Source organism: Nothobranchius furzeri, chromosome 17 (genome assembly GCF_043380555.1).
Source record: "Nothobranchius furzeri strain GRZ-AD chromosome 17, NfurGRZ-RIMD1, whole genome shotgun sequence".
In the NCBI taxonomy this organism is placed as follows: Eukaryota; Metazoa; Chordata; class Actinopteri; order Cyprinodontiformes; family Nothobranchiidae; genus Nothobranchius; species Nothobranchius furzeri.
Window position 1 is genome coordinate 32,912,682 of NC_091757.1, and position 18,918 is coordinate 32,931,599.

General features: G+C 41.4%; 1 protein-coding gene across 1 annotated transcript; it reads left to right on the forward strand.

Moving 5' to 3' along the window:
• The first annotated feature begins 4,781 nt into the window (after nucleotides 1-4,781).
• atad1a (ATPase family AAA domain containing 1a) lies at nucleotides 4,782-16,624 on the forward strand. The gene is made up of 10 exons (XM_015972003.3): nucleotides 4,782-4,863; nucleotides 5,285-5,485; nucleotides 5,578-5,676; nucleotides 5,782-5,902; nucleotides 11,933-12,133; nucleotides 12,307-12,413; nucleotides 12,487-12,576; nucleotides 12,803-12,853; nucleotides 13,025-13,197; nucleotides 16,268-16,624. Exons 2-10 carry the CDS (start codon nucleotides 5,312-5,314, stop codon nucleotides 16,395-16,397), a joined length of 1,146 nt encoding a protein of 381 aa, XP_015827489.1. The 5' UTR covers nucleotides 4,782-4,863; nucleotides 5,285-5,311; the 3' UTR covers nucleotides 16,398-16,624.
• Nucleotides 16,625-18,918: the final 2,294 nt, after the last annotated feature.

Sequence of the window (18,918 nt, forward strand, 5' to 3'; positions counted from 1 at the left end):
AATCCTTCTTTGCATTATCTCCTCCAGCAGTTCCGAAACTGCCGATACCCTGGCTGAGTCCTTGAAAGGGCTTGGAGTTCCTCCATCTTGTTGGCCAGTGATCTCACATTGCCCATTATGATCAATGGAAGAGATGGTTTGAATTTCCTCTTTCTCTGTCTCCGTTTTGCTCCCGCTCAGCATCCACGCTTCTTGCGTTTTAGCTCATTTGGGATTTGTGGCTTCAGTTGAGGTATTATTTCAGCCTTTCCAATGTTAATCAGCTGCTCACGATTGTAAACCAGCCTGTTGTCATGGTTACGCATCATAAGAAATGCTCAAAAAGTGATAAAAGGTAAAAAAAAAAATAGTAGTAAAAATCCTCCAAGCTTCACAGCACCAGAAACAGAAAAGTAAAATGTCCAAAAAAATACAGTTTTTCTTGAGAAACTAGAAGAAAAAATGCCCAAGAAAAGGCAAAATTTACATATAGTCAACAGAGCTCCTCCAACATGCAGCCCAGCGCAGCATTAGCGACATGTACTAGTCCAAGCCTACAGCTGATGTGAGATCAGTGCATGAGAGGTGAAAGAAGACGCTCTGATGAGGAAATCTGATTCCAGCCATTAGACATCATCTGGTAGTGATTTATGAAGGTGTCTGGTGTTGCTGGGTGTCATTTTGCCAACAAGGGCTGAATGGTCTTCACAGTGACAGTCGACTCTGACAGCCTCTATCCAGAAGGCCTCTCTTGTTCCACAAACTGGATGTGTTGCTTTTCATTTATTCATTCATTTCCATGTGGCCAAGCACTGTCACTTTGATGAATTGGGCCTGGAACTGGCCAATTGTTTTCACTCGATGGGACAAGTCTCACACGCTCTGAACTTAAACGTTCTCAGTGTGTGTGTGTGTGTGTGTGTGTGTGTGTGTGTGTGTGTGTGTGTGTGTGTGTGTGTGTGTGTGTGTGTGTGTGTGTGTGTGTGTGTGTGTGTGTGTGTGAGACGGGGGGGGGGGGGGGTTGCTTTTCCATTTTCCTAGGAGGCAACATGAGAGTCGCTGTCACTGTCACCAACACTGGCCATCCCACCTGATTTCCCGGGAGCTTTCTAATTAAAACCTGTTTGAGGGATTGAAGCTTCAGTTTCACCAGGATGCTTCACGCCAGGAGGGGATTTAGGAGTGAGGGCCAGTTTTAGCGCTGATGGCAGGGCCTCAGTGGGAATGTGGAGGTGTTGGTGAGCTGCTGACTCTGTCAGCCTTTTGACAGAAAAACTTAATGACCAGGATGAAGTTGCAGTGAACAGAGAAAAGGTTTGGATGAAGGTCCCAAAGCGCCCAAGAAAGAAAATGTTCTTGTTCATTTGAAGGTTTTAGGAAAATAATGGGATTGTGTCAAAGATTTTTAACAAGCTCATGCTGGTTAAACCAATCAAATGACATCCGATAGGCTGAATAAGTACTGTCCGTGCTAGTTTGTTCATGTTCTTTAGTCTGAGCTTCAATAAGTGATGTTCCATCAGTTTAATTTTACTGGCTGATTCTGCTCAGGATAACAGGAATTTGGTGTGAAACAGGAGGTGGGGCTACACCTGGACAGAATCACACACCTGTTTAACCCTCTCACTGTCTTTATGGGTGACCCCGCGAGGAAAGTTGACCGTTGAGCAGGATTGATGGTTTATCCCTTGAGGTCCATGTGGCAGGGGTGAGGTGGTGCTCACTCCTCACCCCTGCCACATGGACCCAAGGGATAAACCATCAACCCTGTTCAATGGTCAACTTTCCTCGTGGGGTCACACCCATTAGGACAGTGGGAGGGACATGGACTGTGTGAGAATCCCAGAGAGACATGCTTGGGGACAACATGCTAACTCAACACAGAAAGGTCAGACCTGGACCCTGTAGCTACAAAGCAGCAATGCTATCAGCTACGCCACCATGTAGTCACACGTTGTTTTCTTTCCTGTAGCTGAAGAACATTGAAGACATTCTCACGTAACCTTCATTTAAAAACAACAGTTTAATATCACAAACTTGTAAAACAGCTCTGTTTTTTTTATGAAGCACCATGTTGGCTTCACTTTTTAAATGCTTTCACTTAATAATCCTCAAAACTCCTGAGTTTTTAGTAACAATACACAGTAAAAATGAACAGCACACATTTTTATTCTGTATAAGATAGAAAAGTTTGAAATAATTTAACAACATTTAAGCATCAGGTGAGCAGTGTTATCAATCCACCCGTCAACATCAATCAGAAGTTAATAACTGATTGTTTTCCTCTCATTCTGACTGATATTGTGCACAAACACATCAGCTGATTGTTTGCTTCGTTTTTAGAGTGAAAGCCTCACAGATCTGCCAGATGACAGGTGATAACGTCTTCTCATTCTGGGGGAAAAGTGCCAAGATTCCAAATAATGAAATGATCCCTCCTCCTGCCGGAGTCTTCAGACTGCGGCTGTGAACAACACATGTTCCTAATTTAACCTGATGCTTTCATTTCACACATTTGTTAATGCAATTACATGTTTTATGATTCTCTGCTGTTGTAATTTGCCTTCTTCCTCCCGTCACTGTTGCTGATTTTAACAACGTAATGCTTTGTTTCAGTAGATAATTGGGTTCCACTTCCCACCGTCAACCTCACAGATGTTGAGAGTACAGACACAAACCACTGCCATCATTATCAGCCAGCCGACAAAACCAACCTGACAGCAAATAATACAGCATGCCCGTGGGGAGGGTGGAAACACACGGGGGTGAAATATGTCAGAACAGATCAAACCTTCAGAATATTTTAGCATGCATTTCTCTGAGTCCCCAAAACAAAGTTATTTCCTCTTCTGGAGATCTGAAATCAGCTCTATTTATATGCGTGGTCTGGCATGCCATTGGGAATGCCGCGTCTTCTCACTTGTCTCAGGTGATGGAGAGAAAGCAGAAAACAAATTATCACATTTTCTTTAGTTTCTCTGTGGATTGATGTAACCATGGTGAGGCCTGCAGAGTTAGGTCTGCAGGCTGCAGCTGTATTCACCTTCCTGAGGCAGCGGCGGTGGGTTACCTTGGTGGAATGAACAAAGCGTGCAGGAAGCCCAAAGAAACATCAGAAGTGTGTCAAACTTATTGTTGAACCGGGTGTTCTCTGTACATCTCCTGTCTGCTGCTCTTACAAAGAAGGTTCAGTGGTTGGGTCAGGTGAGAAACTAAAGGTGTTCCAAAAGGAAGCTGTTAGTTGAATTTCACTAACTTGAAATGGAAAACAGTACAGCAGTAGAGCGAATGTAATTCAAATTAGAACATTTCCTTGTGGGATTGAAAATGTGAATAACTGCAGTGTGTTTGCTTGAGTATTATAGTACATAAGACTTCTTGGGGACAGTAAAGAGACACCATTAGAGGGGCTTAAGTGTAAAAAGTCCTTAAAGAGGATTTCACATTTTTATTGTAAAACTGTGAAGTCTTTGGAACTGACTGTTATACTCCATGCTCAGTGCAGTGAAGGTTTGCAGAAAGCTGAAAGATTTTTTTTTCTTCTTTTCGCTCCCACCTGCTTGAGAGCAGTTGTTTGGGCAAGGTGGTAAGCCATGTGGGAATGTGGAGCCCGGCAGCTCTTTGCAGATACACAAGCCTGTGCTTTCATGCCCAAACCCATCAAAATGGCCCCATCAGGCTGCTATCACCTGGGACTGGCTGCTGCAATACAGAAGGATTAAAGCTTTTTCTAAAGCCTTTTCACAGCCAAAGGTGTGTGCAATAGCAGCTTGTGTGCCATTTTCCACCCCAAAGGTAAACTTAACTGCACAGGATTTATAAAAGCTGGAAAAGCACGGGGAGGTATTTCTGCATCCAAGTTGGAAGCTAATTAGCCTATAGGCAAGACTGCTTGGTGAGGTATATGCAAAAAAATGAAAAAAAGCTTTTCTTGAGTGCATTGTTCAGTTTAAAATACAGTTAGTTAAATTCACAAAGAGATCAACTAGACTTCAAGATGATGTAAAACATTGTTGTTTGTTTGTTTGTTTGTTTGTTTGTTGCCAGTTTAGGGATTTGTTGATAGAAATATCTTACTAAATTATTTGTGTTGCAGCTTTTATGGTTATTCTGCTTGTCTCATCTGTGCCACACTGATAAAAAGTTAGGGGGGGGGGGGTGTAGCTGATTCACAGTCTGTGACAATTAACAATCCCGTTAGCCCATGTGTGATAAACAGCATTAGAAGAGGGCCATTTGTTATGTCCTTATCTTTCTGGCTGATGATTAAAAAAGACTGAATTATTCATTATCAGACAGTTCTGGGAAAAAGTGGAAACCAGACAAAGATTATGGCTTCAGATATGTTATCTTGCAGTGGGGTGACAGTTGTATGGAGCCCACGGCAGGATACGCTGGAGTGTTTGGTGTCTAATTGGATCAGTGTGAAGAGATCCACAGAGAGTATACTGCTTAGCAAGATAATCTGTTCTTCTTTTGAAAATAAAAATAAAAATAAAGAAATAAATACTTTTTGCTGTTGCCTTGAAATAAATACAAGAAAATTATGTATTTTGTTATTCATTTGAAATTAAACTGCAAAATGCACGTTTCTTGTAAAGTTTTCAAAACAAACAAAAAAAACCTATGCAGTTTTCTGTCAACCATTTATGTTCATTTTTTTAAATTATTTTCTGGTTTTAAAGTGTTGGACCGGATGTGCCAATCCAGACGCTGTCCTTGGTGCTGAAGTGTGAGTTCCATCCGTGGAAGTTCTGCCATCTAGTGGCTGTTAATAAAACACGCCATCTGGAACTAAAGCGTTTGTTTTCCATTTTCACCCGAGTCACAAAACGTGTTGCACCGTCAACGCAACTCAACATTCATTAGTATCATCCTGTTTTAGTAAGTATTAATGCTTATTTTTTCAAATCTTTTTAAATTATGTTGCACATAAAATGGTTAAATAAATATTTCTAACCAGCTACGAAGCAAAAGTTAACGGTATTTAGGACAGTTTGTGTTTGTTTTTAGCCTGTAGCAGCATTAGCTTGTCGACATGCTAGCATAAAAAAATAGATGTAACTGTTTTCATACTTGGGGAGTTTAATGACATCTATTACAGACAGTAAAGCATTGACCACTTCGTTTCAGTGACTGCGTGTGTATCTTGATATTAAAGGTCATTAATTTAATTGGGTGTTTAAAACTAGCCTAAGTGATCGTTCATGCACCAGACTGAAACGAAGTGTTGATGACGTCACACCTAAGATGATCTAAATCCAGTCTACTTAACGTTTCCTGGTGGATTGGTCTGTCCGTCCAGCCCATGGCCTGACAGCAGCCAGCTGACATGCTGCTGAAAGACCTCCCAAGAGAAGCCCTGATGCGGCCCTTGTCGAGGAATGAGGTGCTCGGCATGTTGGTGAGACTGACCATCTTTGGTGCAGCCACGTACTACAGCATCAAATGGGTGGTGGAGGCAATGGACCCCACTGCTAAACAGAAAAGTCAAGCCAAGAAGAGGGTTTGTAGAAATCCTTGTTAAATACTTGGAATAGTTATGTTTTAGTCACGTGTGTAATCCTCCCCTGCTCCCTCTGGGTCGCAACCCTGCAGGCAGAACAGCTGATGAAGAGAATCGGTGTGGAGGGGGTCAGACTGACCGAGTATGAGATGAACATTGCAACTCACCTTGTTGATCCACAGACTGTAAAGGTAATTTATAACTTTCTGTTACAGACACCAGAATAATCACGTGGCATGAAGTTGTATCTATGTTGGTTTTATGACAGTGGATTCTGTGTGTCCGACTTCCCGCAGGTGTCCTGGAGAGACATCGCTGGTCTGGATGAGATCATTCACGAGCTGCAGGACACCGTAATTCTGCCCTTCCAGAAACGACACCTTTTGCCTGGATCGAAGCTCTTCCAGCCTCCCAAAGGTACTCCAGTGTGTATATACGTAAACCTAGAGCTGTAATCTAGACTAATATATAACGCTAAATAAGAATATGATCAGCTTTCTTTGTAGGTAAATTATTGGCTTGTATGTAGGAAAAGGCAATATGGCTTCAAATCTATTTCGATACATTTTAAAGCACATGCTGTAATGATATATTTTGCAATATATTCTTTTCTTCTGTTTATACATGTCTAAATGACTGATCAATCTCACATACCAGAATAATTGCAGCGCAAATCATTCTAAAAAGTATATAATCCCATTTAAATAACATTAAATGTTAAAACCCTATTTAATAAATGCAAAATATCTCAAGTAGTTTTTATGTTAATTTTCTTTTTCCAATCATTGCAAGAAAATATAAGCTTAATATGTGGAAAACACAAAATACTGAATTGTTTGAACTGAAGTGAAAAATATAAAAAAACAAAACTAAAGTTTCTTTCTGCTATCTTGATTAATTTATACATTTTTCATGTTTTTCTTTTTTCATAGAAGATACTTTTCAAGTAAGAAGTGAATAACTGCAGATAAAATGATGCCCTGCTGCATTTTTTCTCAATAATATTACAATAAGTTTGGAGGTTTATCCAATTTCTTTCACTTTTGTTGAACTGCGCTCAGACCAGTCATCAGATCAGCTTGTCCATGGATTTGCACATGCGCCCCAGTGTGCACCACTGCACTGATATCACGGAGGTTTTAATGTTGCAAAACTGATGGAATATGTCTGATCTCTGAATTGTGTGTACTGAAACTCTAATTGCCCTCTGGGATTAATAAAGTATCTTTGAATTGAATTTGATTTAAAAGTAATTTATATTGAATCAATCAAACCAGTGACAGAGTAATTAAACATATTAAGACATGTTACCTTACGAATTTTATGGCCTGTATATAAAATAGCGCCTTCTAGAGTCCTGGAACCCCCCAAGGCACTTTACATAACAATCGGTCATTCACACACACATTCAGACGCTGGTGGGGATGAGCTACGATGTAGCCACAGCTGCCCTGGGGCGCACTGACAGAGACTGGGCTGCCGTACACTGGTGCCACCGATCCCTTTCGACCACCACCAGCAGGCAAGGTGAGTTAAGTGTCTTTCCCAAGGACACAATGACAACAAAAACAGAGCGGGGCTCGAACTTGCAACCTTCTGATTATATGGTGAGCACTTAACACCTGTGCCACTGTCACCCAGATTAAAATAAGATGCCCAAAAACACATGCAAACACTTAAACTTGGAACAAAGCCTTCTTTTGTTTAATAATAATGGAGTTCTATTGTGTTTCAGTGTTTTAATTTAACCCAAAGTGTAGAATACGGGACATAATAACTTTTCTACCAGCCACCTCTTTCAAAGGGACATTTTATCTGTTCTCTGCTCACCAGCCACTGCTCAGGCTCGTTCAGCTATAAACAATAAATCCGTCTCTAAGTTCTCGCCCCTTTCAGGCTCTGAGCTGTTCAAAACCGTAACAACATAACTTGAAAAGTTTGACTCTGATTTAATAGGAGTAATCAGAGTTGTTCAAATAAGACGTTAATGACTAACCACACACACACACCAGTATGAATAAATCACCTAAGCTTGTCTTCTCCTGTGTGGCATTTTTGTGCTTTATGCTAGAGAACAGAGTCTTGACAGGATTTATCCACTTGATGGCAAAACAATAGAGGATCAGATAAAAGGATACCATTACTGGAGAGTTTTATCACTAAACTTTGCACTAAACCTTGTGTAGCAATTAATACATATTAATTATTATCAATAAGATGTGATATTCTATATAAATATGAAATATCGATCTGATTGATCTTTGAATGGTTAATCAGAAGATTCTATCTAGAGGTCTTTGCTTATTCAGGGACTGTAAACACACTTCGTATTAATTCAGACAGAGTCAGGTGTAGCAATAAATATAGATTTATATCTATAGTTCAAATGTGGTGTAGATTTACAGTGGGGCAAAAAAGTATTTAGTCAGCCACCGATTGTGCAAGTTCTCCCACTTAAAATGATGACAGAGGTCAGTAATTTTCATCATAGGTACACTTCAACTGTGAGAGACAGAATGGGAAAAAAATCCTTGAATTCACATGGCAGGATTTTTAAAGAATTTATTTGTAAATCAGGGTGAAAAATAAGTATTTGGTCAATACCAAAAATTCAACTCAATACTTTGTAACATAACCTTTGTTGGCAATAACAGAGGTCAAACAATTACTATAGGTCTTTACCAGGTTTGCACACACAATAGCTGGTATTTTGGCCCATTCCTCCATGCAGATCTTCTCGAGATCAGTGATGTTTTGGGGCTGTCGCCGAGCAACACGGACTTTCAACTCCCTCCACAGATTTTCTATGGGGTTGAGGTCTGGATACTGGCTAGGCCACTCCAGGACTTTCAAATGCTTCTTACGGAGCCACTCCTTTGTTGCCTGGGCAGTGTGTTTGGGATAATTGTCGTGTTGGAAGACCCAGCCACGTTTCATCTTCAAAGCTCTCACTGATGGAAGGAGGTTTTGGCTCCGAATCTCACGATACATGGCCCCATTCGTTCTGTCCTTAACACGGATCAGTCGTCCTGTCCCCTTAGCAGAAAAACAGCCCCAAAGCATGATGTTCCCACCCCCATGCTTCACAGTAGGAATGGTGTTCTTGGGATGCAACTCAGTATTCTTCTTCCTCCAAACACGACGAGTTGAGTTTATACCAAAAAGTTCTACTTTGGTTTCATCTGACCACATGACATTCTCCCAATCCTCTGCTGTATCATCCATGTGCTCTCTGGCAAACTTCAGACGGGCCTGGACATGCACTGGCTTCAGCAGCGGAACACGTCTGGCACTGCAGGATTTGATTGCCTGCCGTTGTAGTGTGTCACTGATGGTGCTTTTGTTGCTGTGGTCCCAGCTCTCTGCAGGTCATTCACCAGGTCTCCCCGTGTGGTTCTGGGATTCTTGCTCACCATTCTCATGATCATCTTGACCCCACGGGATGAGATCTTGCGTGGAGCCCCAGATCGAGGGAGATTATCAGTGGTCTTGTATGTCTTCCATTTTCTGATAATTGCTCCCACAGTTGATTTTTTCACACCAAGCTGCTTGCCTATTGTAGATTCACTCTTCCCAGTCTGGTGCAGGTCTACAATTCTTTTCCTGGCGTCCTTCGAAAGCTCTTTGGTCTTGGCCATAGTGGAGTTTGGAGTCTGACTGTTTGAGGCTGTGGACAGGTGTCTTTTATACAGATAATGAGTTCAAACAGGTGCCATTAATACAGGTAACGAGTGGAGGACAGAAAACCTTCTTAAAGAAGACGTTACAGGTCTGTGAGAGCCAGAGATTTTCCTTGTTTGAAGTGACCAAATACTTATTTTCCACCCTGATTTACAAATAAATTCTTTAAAAATCCTGCCATGTGAATTGATGGATTTTTTTTCACATTCTGTCTCTCACAGTTGAAGTGTACCTATGATGTAAATTACTGAGCTCTGTCATCATTTTTAAGTGGGAGAACTTGCACAATCGGTGGCTGACTAAATACTTTTTTGCCCCACTGTATCTTATTGTAATGTGTATGAGTGTAAACAATGATTAACTTGTTAAATCAAACACAGACTGATTTGTGATATAAAGGGATCATTGTAAGAACAATATTCATTTTAAATTAATTGATTTAAGCACAGATTATTCAAACATTTCATTTAAACATCTTGTTTATTCATCACATATGATTATTTAACTTATAACTATAAAATCATGGAGTGTTCACTTATTCAGAGGGAAGAATGTTGACATCTGGTTTTCACAGAGGGTGCAGGAACCTTGGGAGAGAATGTTTGAATGTTTTGTCTTCATGGAATGTCAACATGCGCTGAGCAGAACCTTCTGGATTTAGAAGGCCAAATAGAAAGTGGATTTATGCTGTAAATGTTGGTCAATATATAGGTGAAAATTGACCCTTTTGGTACGTTACAACCCCCCCCCCCCCTCCCCTTCCAAGGTCACGGGGTCACCGCAAAGACCACGAGGCGTTGGACAATCTTAGAGGCCCTGAGGACTCAGCAGAGGAAGACAGAGTTAGTTCTCAGGCACTGAAGCATCAGGAGTGAGGAAAAGCAAACCCCCACACAGAAGAATAGTCAGTAGATATCCCAATCAGGAAATAGTAATCCCACTTAGCTAAATCCGCAGACAGGGACCGCGATGAGAAGGAAACCAGATCCATGAGCAGAAACCGACCAGATCCCAGCGATCCAGGAAACCATAGCAGGAAAACCATAGGATCTCCAGAAGAACTGGAACCCAGAGTAGCAGAACCAGGCGATGAAGCAGTGATGTTACCCCATGTAGTGTAATGGTTTATGGCTCTTTTATGAAAGATGAACCATTCTACATATTAATTTGAGATATTAATTTTAATAAATTAATAACCAAATGTTATAGAGATAAGAAGACTCAAAGGTTGTTTTCATCGATAAAATGACGATCATATCCGTGTGTCTGTGTTTCAGTTCAATGAAGAGACAAGTTTGAAATTTAAAAGTTTTAATTCTTCAATTTAAACTAATGATTTGAAATGACAATCATAGGAAAAATAATCAACATTGGCAACCTTGTTGGACAATCTTTAACAGTTGATATTTTAAGCTTGCACAAATAGACCTTGTGTTGGATGTGCTAAGAGTTGAGGATGATGGAATAATGAATGCGTGCATGCAGGTGTCTGAGATTGCTTCAGGGAGAGAAAAGGTGAATCTGAGTGAAAAATGGTGGTTTGAATTAAACTTAGTTCTTATTAGAAAAACTGCATCAGAACGCTATCTATCGTGTTCTGTCTCACCGACTTTAGGACCCTCTTTAGATCCGGACCGAAGGAGGATGTTTCTCCAGGTGCCACCTTGGCTGACAGAGAAGACGAAGGTGTGCTGACGGTCCAGTCCAGAGTTGACCTCGGTACACGTTCCTGGAGCGTTCGGCAGATGCGCTTTCTCAAGTTTAAATTAACTCAGAAATCAAAGACTCTGGACAAGTCTGCGTTAGCTGGTTGCATTACGCTATCCTGTCTGGCTTGACAGGAATAGCGTGGGGGGGGGAAAGAGCCGGCGGGGCTCCGTTCCCCGTTGGCGTTTGTTCTGCACGTCCTCTCTCTTTCATTGTCAGTCTCGTACTGATTAACTTACCATAAACCACTTCTCTTCCCAAAGCAAACGTGTGCGTCAGAGCAAATGTGTTTTAGAGTTACTGTGAATGCAGACCTGTGTGAGCGAGTGTGAAGGTCATCGCTAAACATCTTCAAAAACATTATTTAATTAAGTATTGATTCATTATAGTTCATTATGATTACCCAAAGCATAATAATCATTCATTTGATTAAAATACATTTATAATGAATAAAGTGGTAAAATGATTATTTAGCATTAATAAACAAAGGAAGCGTAAGACTCTTTATTATGACTAGACTTCCTGTGAGAACTCCTTCTTCTGGAGATGCAGGCGTTAGATGTTGTTGATTCCTTGTAGACTTGCTGGCGGCTCAGGTCTTAATCTGTGGGTGAAAGTGCTGGTGACCCAGCTTTGACCCAGCCGGGCAAATACGACCTTAGGCACAGAAAAACCCATACTTCCTCACGCTACACCCAGGAAGCGAGGAAACTCAGCAAAGTATCAAAACACACACATAGGGCATTTGACCGTAGACACACAAAGATGGCATGTGATGGAAAAGAACTAATAAAAAACCACTAGGGCTATATGTGCCTGTATGTGCTATTTGTATGTAGATTATGTGAAAAGAGGTCAGCTTAAAGGAGTGGATGCAGTAAACTACATGTACTGGAAAAGTGTTGCAAAAAGAACAAAATAAGCAAAACCCTAAAATATATGTGAGGGGAAATTAAAGTTTTAGAGCTAAAATTTTATCACTATAAAAATTAGACAAAAGCTGTTTTTTCCTAGACTAAGATAAAACACCCAATGTAGTCTGAGGGTTTGTCTTTGCAGGTGTTTTGTTGTTTGGTCCTCCTGGATGTGGGAAGACTATGATCGCCAAGGCAACAGCTAAAGCATCTGGATGCAGGTTTATCAACCTTCAGGCGTCCACGCTGACAGATATGTGGTACGGCGAATCCCAGAAACTGACCGCCGCTGTCTTCTCTTTAGCTGTCAAAATACAGCCCTGCATCATCTTCATCGATGAGATTGGTGAGTAATGGGACGTCTACAGCAGTTTTAATTTGATTTAGTTGTTTGTTTTCCACAACTTCATTTTTATAATTCTAGACAACTCTCGTGAGCATCAAGCCCAGATTATTTGTCTGGAGGTCAGATTTTCACAGCAATTTTCAGTCAGACAATTTGAGTCTCTCTTGTGTTAGAGTCGTTTTTGAGAAATCGATCCAGCCTGGACCATGAGGCCACGGCCATGATGAAGGCCCAGTTCATGAGCCTGTGGGATGGATTGGACACCTCCTCATCCACCCAGGTACCAGAGAGCAGAGCTGCTCCTCCAGGTGGATTTGACAGATTTATAATTCAGCAGATTTGTGACACTTTAGGTGATGGTGATGGGAGCAACGAACCGACCACAGGACGTGGATCCAGCAATTCTGCGTAGGATGCCCGCCACCTTTCACGTCGGCCTGCCTGTAAGATGTGTGCACCTCCACCAGATGCTTAAATTCAGCCTAAATGATTAAAATAACAATGATGCTTTCTGGTTTGTGTATCGGTGAATCAGGCTTTAGTTACAGATCAGGAACAATCCATGAGTTTTCTGGGACTAAAATACGAGTTGAATGTTTAATTCCTGTGCTGTAACATAATATGATCTGATTCATAACTGTGATTTATTTATTTTTTTTGTCTTTGCAGAACACGAAGCAAAGAGAAGAGATCCTGAGGCTGATTTTAGCAGGAGAAAATGTAAGATGTAGTTAGTTTTTCTCTCTAGTTGGCTGGGACTCATTTTCTCCATTCATTCACAATAAATAACTTCACCCAAGAGGTTCTGTTCCCTGACTGGCATCAAACGCCCCAAAAAACGAGTTTCAACAAACTCTGTCCGACACTGCCTGTCCGTGTCATTCTTCACAGCTGAGTAATGCCATTAATCTGAAGGAGATTGCTGAGAAGACTGAAGGGTACTCCGGCAGTGACCTCAGGGAGCTCTGCCGCGACGCTGCCATGTACCGAGTCCGGGAGTATGTCCGCAAGGAGCAGATGAGGCAGATCGCCCAGCAGCTACAGGACTACGAGGAGGAGGAGAGGTAGGGCTCAAACACTCCGACAACCACCCAGCCCAAAATCACAGCAGTTGTACTTAGAGGCTGTTTTAACAAGGACATATTTTACACGAAACTTCATGTAAAAACAGGAAAATTGTTGTTTTCAGTTACGTGTTCAAATGTTTAGTACTTTGAAAAGAGTTTTTATCAAGCCCCCACAATGCGGCTCAAAAATTGAGTCCAACCCGGAAGTACCAAAAATTGCAGTTCCACCCTCATCCACTAGGGGCTGGTGTCAGAAGTGAGCAAATCCTCATCGACTCCCATGTTAAAAATACCAATTTCACAGCAGAAATAAACATGTTTACAGCCTGCTACCAAAACATGTTTTTGGTTTAAATTATCTAGTTTACACTCATGACAACTCTGAGGGGGGTGAATTTTTTTCCTCACTCTTCTGTTTAAGTGTATTAAAAGCCTTAAGTTCTGTATAATTAATGAGCATCAAACCCACGTGACCACAGAGCTAGCTCCGTGGAAAGGCCTCAGTAGAGCCTCGGTCTGGCCTGGAAACTGTTCCGGAATTTTGAGTCTCTGTCTTTGTGTATTCTTGTTTGGATATTTTTGTGCAATTGTTGGACAAAATGACTTGCTGTGGCATTAATTGCACTAATAGAGCGTCCAAGGAGTCTCTACTTCATTTTTTTCAGTAAGTAAAATTATATTTATGTATTGTAGGTCACTGCCGAGCTGAGCTTAGATTTTAACATGTACTGTTTAACCATGAAATTTAAATGTAATAGGGTAAAACCCAGTGCATTTAACATAATGCTGCACCTTAGAAAATGGGTTAAAATATAACATGTTGGTGGAGCTGGGTTCCCACTATCGGCTTGTGGAGCTCTCGGGAGACCTCGGTTTTCCATCCGGTTCTCCCCTCCCCGCAGCTCCGCGCATCTCTAATTGCCGCGGCTCATGTCTGCTGCGCGGCTGCCGGCTGGTTCTCCCCACAACTCGGCGCATCTCTGTCTGATCGCGGCTTCTGTTTGCTGCGCGGGCTGCCGGCTTGTGAAGCTCTCGGGAGACCTCTGTGTTCCACCCGGTTCTCCCCTCCCCGCAGCTCGGTGCATCTCTGTCTGATCGCGGCTTCTGTGTGCTGCGCGGGCTGACGGCTTGTGGAGCTCTGGGATGGAAAGCTTTCCACCCGGTTCTCCCCAGCGGCAGCTCTGCGCATCTCAGATCGCAGTGGCGCTTGTCTGCTGTGCGGCTGCCGGCTTGTGAAGCTCTCGGGAGACCTCTGTGTTCAACCCGGTTTTACCCAGCGGTCAGCCCGGCGTATCTCTGACTCAGAAGCTCTGGTGTTGTGCACAGTTAACTCCGGTTGTAGCTAGGTTGCTACCGCCATTAGCTTAGCTCCCACCTCCGCGTTAGCTTTGGGTTAGCTTCAGGTTAGCTTGTAGCTAGTTCAACCGGGTGTCGTCAGTTGATCCCAGCCTTACAGCCCCACCCTCAGTTCCACCTCTCTTCTCTTTTGTGGAATTGTCTGGGCTTGACAGAACCTGTGACACGGTCAAAATGGCGGTGGTGGCCACCTCCCATTTAGCCTCAAAAACGTGTTATTGGAGCCTATGGAAATGAATTGTCCAGTATATATGTCGATGGTTTTTATACCAGATATACTAGACAAAAGACACACAAAAGCAATAAATACAATTCTGTTTTTTATTTATAATATCAAACCTGTAAAGTAGCAGGTAACCAGCGTTATGTTTTTGATGGGTGTCAGGGTTAGGTAAGATTTTCAACATGTCAGATTTGTAGTTTAGTTCATTCTTCTGGTGTTCTGGTATAGAGTGTAGATGTAACTTGGGTGATTTAGTCTAGATTCAAGCAGATGTTTTGAAATCTTCTACATATTTATCTAACATCTGGACAAGGTACATGAATATGCACACACATTAAATAGGGTTTATTAATAGTTCATGTTCTTTTGTCTAGTTGGATTTCATTATTTGAAGTGTGTTCAAGAGTCTGTTATTAACACACACACCACCAACATGACAGAGTCATGCCTTTGGATCCTCTCACATCATTACTGGTTTTTCTAAAACCTTTTCTGATGGCCTCAGTCTGTTTTTGAAAGTTTGTGTAAAACATCACATTGAAGCTGCAGCTGGAGAACCCGGCTACATCCCGGATATATTTTCTGTCTCCCAGCAACCAGAGTTGAGGAGAATTTGGACACAGTTTTTCTGCAGGCTCCCTTTTCCCTTCAGCGGCACCTGAAACCACCAGGCGTACTGTCTTCTACCTAAGAGTCCTCAAAACCCATGGAGGTGTGAAAGCCGCTGTTTTAGGTCAAACCAAACTGTTAATGTTTCATCTGCAGTTTAGTTTGCCAAAAATCTACTTTTACTACTGAAGCAAATGTAAAAATCCTCCTAATACTAATGAAACCTCAGGCAGAACACAGCTCGGAGTCATTCAGCCAGATGGTTAACTTTAAAACCATCTGATCATTTATAAAAGGGCTCAAAGATAGCTTTTATAAGAATATCAGCTCCATCTGACACAGTTCTCAACTGTTGCCAAGCAACTGTTGAAGTCCCTGTTAGAGGAGAGCGTTATTGCTTAAAAACACTTCTCCTTTTCAGAGCTTCATGGAAAATAAAAAAGTTCCACAATGAGACTAAGAAGCAGCGTGTGTCGATCGCAGGCGTCCAGAGGCAGAAACGTCTGCTGAGCATTCTGCTGTAATGTTGTTTTTATACGAGGATCAGATGTTTGGAGGCATGCCCCTTTACAAGATATTATCAGAATAAACATCAGTGTGGAAAAAATATCTTTACATCAAACTATTCAGTTGATTAATTCATACATGGTTTAGTCCAAGTGAAGAAACATGACCCGGTGTTTTCAGATAACAGACGGTTCCTACATTCTGGGGTTTTTACAATAGTAGCATAATCAAAACAACTTGTTCCACAAAATAAAATCAATTTAAATCATAAACTGAATGGGCAAAAAAACTGTTCCTTCATTGTGTGGTTGAAACACATTCCAGCTGTTAGGGCTGGGGTTTCTGACCTCTGACCTTTATTTGTGTCTCCAGACCTGTGGACGAGGAGCGGCTGAGGCCGGTTACACAGCTGGACCTCCTCTTCGGCCTGGACAAGATGAAGGAGTCCAAGCAGGCTACGGCCTCCATGATGCCCAGCATGGCAGAGGTTTCTCTGGACTGATCGCTGTGTGTGCATGTGTGTGCATGTGTGTGCATGTGTGTGCGAGCGTGAGGAGACTTTTAGTTTTAGTCAGGTTCTTCTGAGCATGCTCACACTGAACGCAGCCCTACAGGTAAAAGGTAAGACACTGTTCATGCTGCTGACTTCTGAGAAATGAGAATTTGCACCAAAACCACTAAATGCTCCAAGATTTTATTTGCAGCAGAGATTTAGTTGCTAGAGTCATGCCAGGACTTGAGACTTTGGTTGTGTTCTTAATGCACTGAAGTCCCAAAACTAACAAGTAACTTTTGGGACATTAGCTGTACTGTTTTATTCAGAAGTTTTTCTATGATTTATTTATTTGTAGGTTTAATTTGTAAAATAAGGTAATTATTTACTCAATATTTTCCTTTTAACCAGCAAAAGTAAAGCAAAAATATAGACGTGTTGCTCCTGGGGAGCGTTAATTCTGTCTATGTTTATTCTCTTAACTTGTTATAGATAAATAAGGTATTGATGGATTAAGTCAAGTATATGTGTTATTGCAGTGGTGGAATAAACATGCTGCTCTATGTGCACTTATTTCTAGTGTGGAAAACAGCAGAATGTTGGTTTAATTTAAACTTTGGGATTAGAATAACTGTTTTCATTTGAGTTGTGGGAAAAACTTCGGTGTCCTACGTCGATGTACAGACTTCTGTTATTTTAAACGTTTTTATGTCACATTTATTTTTGCTGTTTGGTAATTTTTTTATTGGATTTTTAAGTTTGTGTGTGTGTGTGTGTGTGTGTGTGTGTGTGTGTGTGTGTGTGTGTGTGTGTGTGTGTGTGTTGTGTGTGTGTGTGTGTGTGTGTGTGTGTGTGTGTGTGTGTGTGTGTGGGTGTGTGTGTGTGTGTGTGTGTGTGTGTGTGTGTGTGTGTGTGTGTGTGAAATGTTGCCACCATATCACACATATCAGGTCAGATCATTTTCATTTATTTTACGGCATTTTTTTCATTTATTGTGTTTAAATCCGTTTCATCATCTCAGAAGTTGAAATGTTTTTATTTTGCTGATTTCTGAATGACGATCATTATCTACCAGCTGCATCCTTCAGCCACATGGGGGCGCTGCAGCCTTACTCCTGTTACTGGGGCAGCTGGAACCGGCTGCTTTTACTTAGATGTTTTATTGCATTACAGTTAAGACAAGAACATGCATACTGGATTACTTGTTCCTTTATTGGTCTGTGATGTTTGGACCAGGGTTACTCTTCATTAAAGCTCTTCAGTTAGAACTTAAAGGTCAACATGTTGCCTTGTAAACCAAATCTGCTTTGAACGGTCTTTTATGAAAACCTTTTGGAGCGTCCACTGAATGCGATATCACTGATCAGGCCCTTCATTGTTTGTATTGCATCATGTTAAGATAAAAATATCAGTTTTGTTGCCATAAATGTGTGTGTTGGTTATTACTTAATAAAAAGCTGTTGAAAACCAAACGTGAAAAGCTCATTAATCCCCAAAGAGAAGCTCCTCTACTTGTATTAAGACACGGAAGCACGTTTTCATACCTCGTTTAGTGAGATGGATGTTCCATCTCGGGTCAGGGGAAGCTATACTTTCATTTATTTATTTACTTTTTTGTATTTTAGGAGGGCTAACCACTTGAGATGAACTGTTTCGTTTACAAGTATGTCCACCTAGAAGGCTTCAATGAAAGACCAAGATTACAGTTTCCATGCAAACATTAAATCATTGAAGCAAGAGCAAGAACACACAAAAACTAATAAAAAATAATTAAATAAATGAACAGCACAACAAATCCATACAATCAAGTTAGACAACTCATAGAACTGATGCATTTCAAGTTAAAGTGAGAGTTATTGCAAATGCACCACTATTAATCCAAAAGAAAATCACAAATGGACGCATTAATAATTCCATGTATTGGTAACCAGAAACCTGGTGTGTGATTTTGTTGTCTAGAACAGTTCCTTGTGAAGTTATCACACAATTCTGTTTGTTAAGATATTACTGTTCCTGTCTAAAGGGAACATTCACCATTCAAAATGGCTGCCACAGCAGAAAACACAAAAAACTGAGTTTTACAGATGAGCTAAAATTCAGAGTAGTTTAAAGTCACGACATAAAGGCTAATGTGAACTTGAGTGATTAAAGATGGCACCCTGATTCCGTTTGTAATATAAGTTTCAGTGGGAGCACGGGCAGAATGTCATGCCCTCCAGCCAGAACCCGAAAACAGCACCAGTAGGCAACAACGTATCCAAAAAGAGCCTTTATTTACACCGGCAATAATAAAACAATCACAATCAACAATAAAACACTAGTCCTTCACACTAAAAGCCAGCTGATCAGCATACATTAAAAGCAAGCAGCGGTACTTTGCTGTCCCAGTTGATGCGAAACCCTCCCCGGGGTCTGAGCTTCCGACACCGTCCAACGCCCCGGGGCTCAGCTTGCGAGGACAGCGGGTAAATCCACAACTTAGGTCCGGCTGCCAGAGTCTGTGGCGGCAGATGTTGGCGTGGTCTCGGCA

Bases quoted from the DNA above. Each gene is read 5' to 3' on its own strand.
- atad1a (XM_015972003.3), top strand. From the start codon at position 5,312: ATGCTGCTGAAAGACCTCCCAAGAGAAGCCCTGATGCGGCCCTTGTCG. The intron at 5,903-11,932 runs GTACTCCAGTGT...TTGTCTTTGCAG, and splicing joins GCTCTTCCAGCCTCCCAAAG to GTGTTTTGTTGTTTGGTCCT. The intron at 12,134-12,306 runs GTGAGTAATGGG...CTCTTGTGTTAG, and splicing joins CATCTTCATCGATGAGATTG to AGTCGTTTTTGAGAAATCGA.